General features: G+C 44.9%; 1 protein-coding gene across 1 annotated transcript in view; it reads right to left on the bottom strand.

Annotated features, from left to right (window-relative positions):
* Positions 1–9,613, bottom strand: part of cacng2a (calcium channel, voltage-dependent, gamma subunit 2a) — a gene marked incomplete at both ends in the record, with an annotated part of 85,222 nt that continues 75,609 nt past the window's right edge. The window contains 2 exons of the mRNA XM_080723255.1: positions 1–287; positions 1,876–2,016. Coding sequence (XP_080579381.1) covers positions 1–287; positions 1,876–2,016 — 428 coding nt within the window. The remainder of the gene's footprint in view (positions 288–1,875; positions 2,017–9,613) is intronic.

The raw sequence follows: 9,613 nt of genomic DNA, 5'->3' as shown, positions 1-9,613 counted from the left end.
GGAAGAGGAACGCGAGCGGCGCCGGTACCGGTAACGATAACTGGGAATCCGCGTTATGGCCGAGCCTTGGAGGTAGTCGGCCGCTCGCGCCCCTACTCGCAGCTGCCGATGGCGATCGATGAACATGTGCACGGCCAAGACGCCCACCATCTCGGCCATGATGAAGGAGAGCGCTCCAAAGTAGAAGGACCAGCCGTAGGAGTAGCTGTTCTTCTTGGAGTCGCTTTTGGAGGGGTCCCCCGCATTGGCTGATATGTACACTATGATCCCGATGATGTTGCTCAAGCCTGGGGAAGGACGGAGGAAGAGGGTTTGGGGCAAGAGACAAAGACAGAGGCAGGGTCATAATGAGTAATGGATTCACAGAGATGAGAGATGGAGGGAAATTATATAAGAGATGATTAGCAATGATTAACATCCTCCTACCTGGTGCCCCTATTATAGATAGATATAGATATATTTGTTTCCCCAAAGAATTACACACAACGCAATTGTGATGCAATCTATTGAGAGCTTGTAGCTCTGTAATGAAAATGAAAAATAAATGCATTTTTGAAAACATCTAAAGAAGTGCATTTTTATACACCAAGTCACCAATACAACAGTGACCTCAGAATATACATGTACTGTATAATATGCAATGTCAGGCCAAATATTTTTAGATAAGTGACTCATGCCAGTATATAGCGCATTGGATACTGCGTATACCACTCTGTCCAACTATCTGTCTGACAGTCTGACTGATCGCCTTAACCGCTGCTCTTACAGCGTGAAGAGAGGCCGGATTGAGGCCTTGATGTAGATCATCTGGGACAGCAAATGGAATGATTCACACAGGGGTCACGTTCCACGTGGAGACGATCATGCATTCACATATATTATTATACGTATGGTGACTGTTCAGTTTTAGTCATACGCAGAAAAGAGTGTGACATGGAATATCCGGGAAAGATGGATCACTGGGAAAGTATGTCAGGGACATCATATTTTTAGAGACGAATCCCAACGGGTAACTTTTAGCCTAGCAACAGGATGAAGAGAAGAGATGTAAAGGAACGAGGGAAGAATGGAACAAGTGACTACATGAGAGACGGACTGGTGCGCCGCGGGTCTTGAATTCATGTAATGGCAACTCAAATTAAAACAAAGTCTACTACTCTTGGTCCTACTCTATCATTGTGAGCTGATGTTGCAACGCTCTCCTCCTACCCATATCTGCTAGAGCAGGGGTTTTCAAAGTGGGTGACGGGGCACCCTGGGGTGCCACGACGGCAGTCCAGGGGTGCCGCGAGATAATTTGATAATATTTGGTATTTATTTGGACACTTGAAAAAATATTAAGTATAATTTTAAACTTGAAGTACAAAGTTATTTTCAGTCAGTTCTAACCAAAATGGCTGTTATCAACGTTTTCCTCGCAACACAATCACGAAAATATCGTCACTGTCGGGCAGAAATCTTGTATCTCCAAGTTTCTCCAAGTTTCAAATGTGTAAAGCGAAGCCCTGCTTCATCATACAAAACTGTCGCACAAAACGAGTGATCTACAAGCACACAACGCCTCGCAGCGTTGTGTGCTTGTAGATCGGCTGTTTTCACTAGTTTAGTACATTTTATAGATGATAAATACAAAACGAACGGTTTTGGACATACAAGGTTTCCACCCGATAACGACGATATGCTATAAATATAAGGTGCTGGGAGTGAAAATTATAATGTAAGGGTGCCTCGGATTAAAAATATATTTATGGGGTGCCCTGAGACAAAAAAAGTTTGGGAACCCCTGTGCTAGAGATGTCCATCCCGCCATAACACATCTCATTTTCCTCCTCTGTAGTGAACTCCCATCTCTCTCTCTGTGGGCACTCGACTCACCTGAAGACACAAAGAAGATCCCTGCACTGAGGATAATGTTGTGGCGCGACTTGTAGAACTCGCTGGCAGCTATACACAGACCTCCCATGAAGAGCAGGATGACACTGAGGATGGGGAAGATGCTGGAGGCTCGCACCGCACCTGAGAACCACCAGAAGACAAGAAAGGGAGCAAGTTAGTGAGACAATTCTCACTGTTTAACTGAAGTCTTGAGTGTACAAATGGACCCACATCACCTGACTTATACAGGTTCATTTTTGATTCACATCTTGCACTCAAACCGTTTGTTGATCAGAGTTCCTCAGGGATCTATACTCTAAACTCTTTTCTGTTAACGCTATACGTTATATATCTTTGCTGGAAATAGCCAATCTACAAGCTCACTAGCATTGTGAGCATTTAGATCTGCTATTTTCTGCAGAGGTTTTCCCTAGAATACGGCCGTGTAAGTGGTACACAGGATTTTACAGTGAGAGCACTTCCTAATCAACACTCCATCAAGACTGTGAAAGACTCCATCAACACTGTTTACCAGTGTGTAGATGTTATCCAACCTTATGCAATCACAATGCCTGACTCCCCCCTCTGTCAGAGGTCCCAGGGGATGGAAATTGCCACCCACTAGCATTCACATTTAACCTCAATTCAGTTCTTTTGTGCTTTTCTTCTTCTTCTTTTTTTTTTTTTCTTTACTTGTGAGGGCTTTTCTTCTATTCTATTCTATTTCTTCTATTTGGATAGTATAGTATAGTGCATAGCAGACCTGGGCATTGTGCGGCCCGGGGATGGACTGCTAAGTATTTATTTACTGAAGTCGGATGTAAAGCCGTGTGTTTAGTTTGCGGGGAGCACATCTTGCGGGGAGCACTGCCTTTTGGCCCGGCCCTCAACAATATTTTCGGCTGTTCATGTGGCCCCATGGAAAAAATAATTGCCCACCCCTGGTGTATAGTGACAGGAAACAGGGAGAGAGATAGGGAGTGACACACAGCGAATGTCGTCAGGAATCAAACCTGCAACTTGCTGTCAGCATTCTTTACAGATTCATCTGATTTTAGATCGCATGCACCTCAATCCACACCCATCAATCTACATGTGACCTGACACACATTTGTTGACTTTTGACATTTATTTATTTCAACCTGGTGTCCCTATTTTGGGTATTGTTGGTCATTAAAAATGTGTATATTTCTACTCATTTCACTAACACAGGGCTTAAGTTGAAATGAATCTCTCTCTCTCTCTCTCTCTCTCTCTCTCTCTCTCTCTCTCTCTCTCTGTCTGCCCCCCTCTCTCTTTTTCCTCACACTCTCTCACTCAACTCGGCAGTCCACTTGTCTGCATTGTGTGGTGTCATGTAAAAGGCTGTTAACACAGGTGCTGTGGGGCTTTGGCATGTGTATTAGCAGGGCTGCAGTGCAGGGGGATGCAGCTTTGTGTCCTTGAAACAAACTGATGCCCTTGCAGCTAATTATCATGAAGCAAGATGTGGAAGGTGGAGGGAAATGATGTTATTGATGAAGGCTAATGGGGTTTCTCTTCCATCCTATACTGCTGACATGGTCCCCTGTGTGGAACGGACCAAGGCTTTGGCTTATAGGGAGTTCTTCTGCTGTGGTTCCAGGTGGAGTTTTTAAAAGTATATAGACTACTGCTACAGTTTGTAGTCTTAAAACCCAGAAGTGAGTTCTTCATGGGTTTCCAAGACAGATTTCTGATGCCTTCTTGCATGGGCCTTTTCAAATTCTGCCAAAGAAAATAAGGTCTGTTGTTGATGTTGATGTAAGCCTAACAGAAGGTTTAACTGTTTTTTTCCCTTCTCTACATTATGTGTGGTTAAAAAATAAAGCAAAAGGAATGTTGGGGTGTTTGGGTGGTGGTGCAGGGGAAAAGTTGCTGTCCACCATTGTCAGGAGTATGCTGGCTTGTGGTGTACATTTTTGTTTTGTCAAAATTAAATTTTTGCCACAGAGGACAGAGGGTCCTCAAATCGTTTTGGGGGATCCCCAAATGATTAGCTTAATTTTCTCTCACCCAACAGTAAACAAACCAACATTCAGTATAAGTATATAAGGCTCATTTCTAAAGTGACAATTTAAGGACTTTTACGACCTTTTTAAAGCCAAATAGTGAGAATAATAGATCTACATAAGTGTGGCGTGGAGGGTTGCAGCCTTTTCAGGCCCCCTTAATTGGATTTGGAGCCCCCGCTTCTGACAAAACTGAAGTGCACACACCCTCGCGCACGCACGCACGAGTGGCTCACAATAAGACCCTTTTGCTACCAGACCCACAGCCGCTGATGTTCAGTTAATGCAGGGCTATATACGTACAGTAGAAACCAGCGTAAAGAAGAAGTATTCCAATGTGTCTTTCTTCTTTTTTTTTGTAGGTCGCCTCCGCCCGTCCTGCACACAAGCCCTTCTCCTGTCAGCTCTCCCACTCGCCGCTCCTTTAGCCTCCCTCTCCTGTCCTGATTAACATGAACACGCTTAAACTTTCATCAGGCTGGTTAAATTTTCACCACCCCTACCTCATCTCTCTCCACGCATGCTGCCACCTCAGCACTTTGCTCCCCATAGCTTCTCCTCAAAGTGCTGACGTCGTGTTGGGCATCTTGTGCACTGAACCCTTGTGCGCCTTCACCTCCACGGGGACCAGGAGTTCCTGGCGACCCATCTGCCTCACTACCCCCCGCACGCCACTGTCCCCTTACTGTCCCCTTACTCTGCGCCCCAACGCACCACCGCTCTGTGGGAAACACCACCCTGAGCCTGAGAGACAGCAGCCAACAGCTGCAGTGGGAGAGAGAGGATGAGAGCGAGAGAGAGAGCGAGAGAGAGTGAGAGAGAGAGAGAGAGAGCGAGAGAGAGAGAGAGAGAGAGAGAGAGAGCGAGAGAGCAAGAGCAGGGACGTGCTGGCCATTGGGAAAACCGATCGGCCGGTTCATTCCCGGCCGGTCCAGGCCGGCCATTAGGAAATAAATGTTGGCCTTCGTTCCGTTTTGGGGGCTGGGTGGCCAACAAAGTAAATCGTCACTGTCGGGCAGAAATCTTGTATCTCCAAGTTTCAAATGTATACATTTTTTCGCAAAGCAAAGCCCTGCTTCATCATACAAGGCCGTTGCACAAAACTAGTGAAAACAGCAGATCTACAAGCACACAACGCCTTGCGGTGCGAGGCGTTGTGTGCTTGTAGATCGGCTGTTTTCACTAGTTTATACAAAACAAACGGTTTTGGACATAAACGGTTTCCACCCGACAACGGCGAAATATAACTCATGTAATTGGCCCACTGGCTTGTCACTTTGTCACAAATCTTTGAGTAGCAGCAGCGCTATAGAGAGAGATCTCTCTCTATAGCGCGCAATGAGGGCCTCTCCAACTCTTTTTCCCGGGCTGAATCAGGGGCCCAGCATGTCCCTGAGCGAGAGCCAAGTGATGGCCACGGCTGGCTGGCCTGCTCATCACTCACCCTCCGCTAGGCTTTCAACAGTAACTACAGGAAGGACGATGACAGATGAGGCCTACTGTCGCGTTGCTTTCTTTGTACAGTATTCATTGTTGCTGCTCTTACATTGGTATTAGCATGGTTTAATTACTGCCTGCTACATGCAGTGCTGATATAGCCATCTGGAGAAAGGAGGTACTGTACTGGAGGTAGATGAGATTGGGTTGTTTTTTAAGCAAGTTGTTTTAGTTTGTTTTAGTTAAGAGTTTTGAAGCGGTGAAACCAGCTTCCAAGGAGTGGCTTTGTGTGTTTTCTCCTCCTCCTGGCTTTGTGTGTCCCATGCGTTCAGAATTAAGGATTGGTCAAGTTTCACATGACAATGACAGATATAATTAATTCATTCAGAATTCATAAAAATATAGAACTAAGGCACATAGAACACAGAATGTATAGATCTAGAACACAGATGTCATGGCTCTAGAACACATAGAATAATAATTCACCACTTCACTTCGAACTGAGGTTTGATTTTTATTATTATTATTAACTTAAACCCGTGGGGAAATTTGTCCGCTGCATTTAACCCATACTTAATACTAGGAGCAGTGGGCTGCTATACCTATAGGGACCCTGTGGGAGAAATTGGGGGTTCAGTCTCTTGATCAAGGACACTTTGACACAAAATCAGGAGGAGCTGAGGATCGAACAGGGGACCTTCCGGTTCCCAGATGGCCGCTCTACTTCCAGAGCCATTGCGTTTAGTTGAAATTGACAATCAGTTGCGGTCATATGACATGACAAAGTTCTACACTCTGTACAAATGTGTGAATGGTGGTTTGGTCATCAACTGACAGAGATGTGTAGCTGAGCTCATTCTCAGACGCATCAATCCTTTGTCACGACGATCGCTTTCTTTAAAGGCTAATTTATTGTTAGCCTTTACTGTCGACCGGGCAATTTCTTTCTGTTTAAAATAGGTAATTTTCATGGAGAGACGGTGACACTTGTCAAAAGGGTCGCGCGTCAGTCATCTTCCAGACAGCGACGGAGATTGAGCCTCGCTCTGTGCGATTACCTTCATTTCCTTATTCTTTTGCTTCCATTCTTCTTTCACCCATCTGTGTCCATCTGCTGTCTCTTACACCCTGTCTCATCCCACATGCTTCCTCTTCACTTCACCCTACCTCTCTTTTTCCATTTCTCTCTCTCTCTCTCTCTCTCTCTCTCTCTCTCTCCAGGGGCGTCAATTGGGTATGGCAGGGGTATGCAGCTGCCATACCCTGGGTCCAGGGGGGAGAATAAAAGTTACTTTTAAATATAAATCCATGAAAGTCTCTTTGTCTATCTGTTTTGGTTATTATGTTGTTAAATTACAGTGAAATAACTACAAATGCTAAATTTTACGAAATGGTCACTTTAACAAGGTATTATAATTATATTCTCAAACACTTGTATTTTCCCCATCTTGACAAAATGGTATATTCCCAGGTTCCGCTGGTCAGCCGCACAGGTAGGGTTACCACAACCGTCCCGTAAAATACGGGATCGTCCCTTTTTTGGAAACTAAAAGACGTGTCCCGTATTGAACTGAAACGGGACACTCTTTGTCCCGTATTTTAAGGTTGGGGGATAAATATGAATGAAGGGATGATTTAATTGAGAAATGACAGCGATTCTGCCTGTCAGAGAGCTTCCACTTCCACTCTGCTCTCCTCTGAGACGACAAGTGCTGCATCCCATTGCTGTGAGAGGCGCTGCGCTGTTTGTAAGCAGCTGATTGGCTTATTAACACAGTGTTGCTAAGACACAGTCTCCGCCCCCTACACACTCCCTTCCCAAGCATGGGCTGTAGGTTCACTCCACAAGTTGCCTGCGAGAGACGATACGAGTGCGTGCGAGCGACCATACGACAGTGCTCGGCTCAGAACATTGTTTAATGTCTTAAAAAAAACGTGTGCCAGAAGATTGTGTACAAACATATTAGACATGAATCTATGATAGGTGATAGGCTAAACAAAAAGGTGAAAAAGCAGGCAAGCAACAGAAAATAAGCCATGGATATTGGTATTCCTGGGAACACTACAGTAATCTTGTCTGCCAACTAAAGCGACCCCAGACAGGCTGGTATGTGAAATAAGCATGCGTTGATTTTGTTTTTAAAACCTAATGGTTATTGCTGTATGCCAATATGATTAAACTAGTGTTGGGTAACCAGAGAGTGGGCACATTAGGACCAGGTAGACCTAGGCGATATGTTTTGGAAAATTGAGAGAAATACAATATAGGACTACACTACATGATTTTAAGGTAATAGGTTAGCTGCCCCAAAGACACCCGAATTAATATTGTGAAAGGAAAAATATGATTTAATAGAGGAAAATACCCGTTTTAGCCAATTTATAACCAAAAATATCCGATTTTTCGCCCCAAAGACACCCAAATTAATATTGTGAAAGGAAAAATATGATTTAATATAGGAAAATACCCGTTTTAGCCAACTTTATAACCGAAGATATCCGATTTTTCGGCACCGCCTTTGGCGGCGCATGTCTCCTTAGAAAGTGTCCCGTATTTGAAACTCTGGGAGTTGGCAACCCTACGCACAGGTGCAATGCATTATTGTTAATTGTGGCACGTTTACTAAACATGCCAAGTTTAGCTGCCCAAGAAACCGCAGAAACGGGGGGAAAATTGAATGTACTTCTTAAAATAAATGTATCATGACTGTTGCTAAGTAGTAAGGTATGGCAACATGACTGGTGTCGCGCGCGTGCAAGACACCAGTCATGTTGCCATACCTTAGCTTTTTCTGAACTGACGCCACCGTCTCTCTCTCTCTCTCTCTCTCTCTCTCTCTCTCTCTCTCTCTCTCTCTCTCTCTCTCTCCCTTTAACTGACACACGGTCTGGGCACAAGACAATTTGTGAGATAAAGTGCCGTCTGCCCTTGCACTTCCACTCAACCCCCTTCTTTATCTGTTCCTGTTCTCCGTCCTCCTTGTCTCCTGTGCGTAGACCAGGGAGAATTGTGGCGTTTAGGGTTACAGGTGGAGGTGATTAAATATTAAGCTGTCCTGAGAGTTGACCCTGCTCCTCTGTCCCCTTCCAAACACGTCAGTCCTCCTTCATTCGCTCATCTCTCCAGCCGACCCGCTGCCTCTCCCGCTACCCCACATCCAGTTAACCCTGGGGGTATTGACGTGGGCAGTCACAGCACATTACCTGGGAGAGGACATTGGAACTCCTTCCCATCCATCAGCATCATTTGCACAGAGAAAGGGAGGGATAAAGGGCCAGCCAAACATATTGATTGTTGACACCGAGGGTGTTTAATAGCACAGGATCTCAAGGTGATGGCAAAGTTGAGAAAACCTCAAAAAGATCTACAACTGCATGTAACTGCATCTGTAACTGCATCTAACATCTGACTGCAAACTATACAGTTCACTGAGAGTGGGAGATAAAAACGAATCCAAATGATTTATTCTAACATGTTCAGTCATCCAAATATTAAATGAAGGGACGTATAAAAGTTAATAAAAACATCTTTTTTGATAGGGAAGCTTTGAGAATTGTCAGCTGCACTGTATGACCACAAGTTTGAAGTTGTCAAAACACTTGCATGTTGTGCAAAGTAACATGTGACATTCTGGACGTGATTATAGGGCGTCTTCGAGGGCAAGACAGCAAGGTTTATTTTGCCTGGTCATATGCATTCTCTGCAATAACCACTTAAACCCCAGAATCCGTATTGTGGGGAAAACCTTCCCAGCAAATGGCAGATCTACAAGCTCATAATGCTTTGCAACGCGACGCACTGTGAGCTCATAGATCTGCTATTTTCTGCAAAAATATTAAATGTAGGGTGAAAACATAAAAGTCACTAGCACACTGTAGAGCCTGGGCCTGAGGGACTCCGGTGAACCTATTGTAGTACATGCATGCTCCTCAAAAGTGCAATGACCTTCACAGTGGCATTCGCTGGGTTCGGGCTGGAGTTTGCGGCACCAAGTGCCCCTGGGTTTGGCTATCTGTGCTCTACCTCGAAAGAAAGGTCCCCACAGAGTCTTCATGCCAGAATGCACTCTATTCTACACATAATATTAAATATGTCAGCTGAGTGTTCACATACAGGGACGTGCTGGCCATTGGGAAAAGCGGGACAACTCCCGAACGGCCGGTTCATTCCCGGTCGGTCCAGGCCGGCCATTAGGAAAAACTTAAAAAATTGGGGACTGGGCGGCCAACAAAGTAAATCGTCGGGCAGAAACCTCGTATCTCCAAGTTTC

Source organism: Nannobrachium achirus, assembly GCF_963921795.1.
Source record: "Nannobrachium achirus genome assembly, chromosome: 4".
Classification (NCBI taxonomy): Eukaryota; Metazoa; Chordata; class Actinopteri; order Myctophiformes; family Myctophidae; genus Nannobrachium; species Nannobrachium achirus.
The sequence above is the reverse complement of the archived record's forward strand: the minus strand, read 5'-3'. Positions and strand labels throughout refer to the sequence as shown.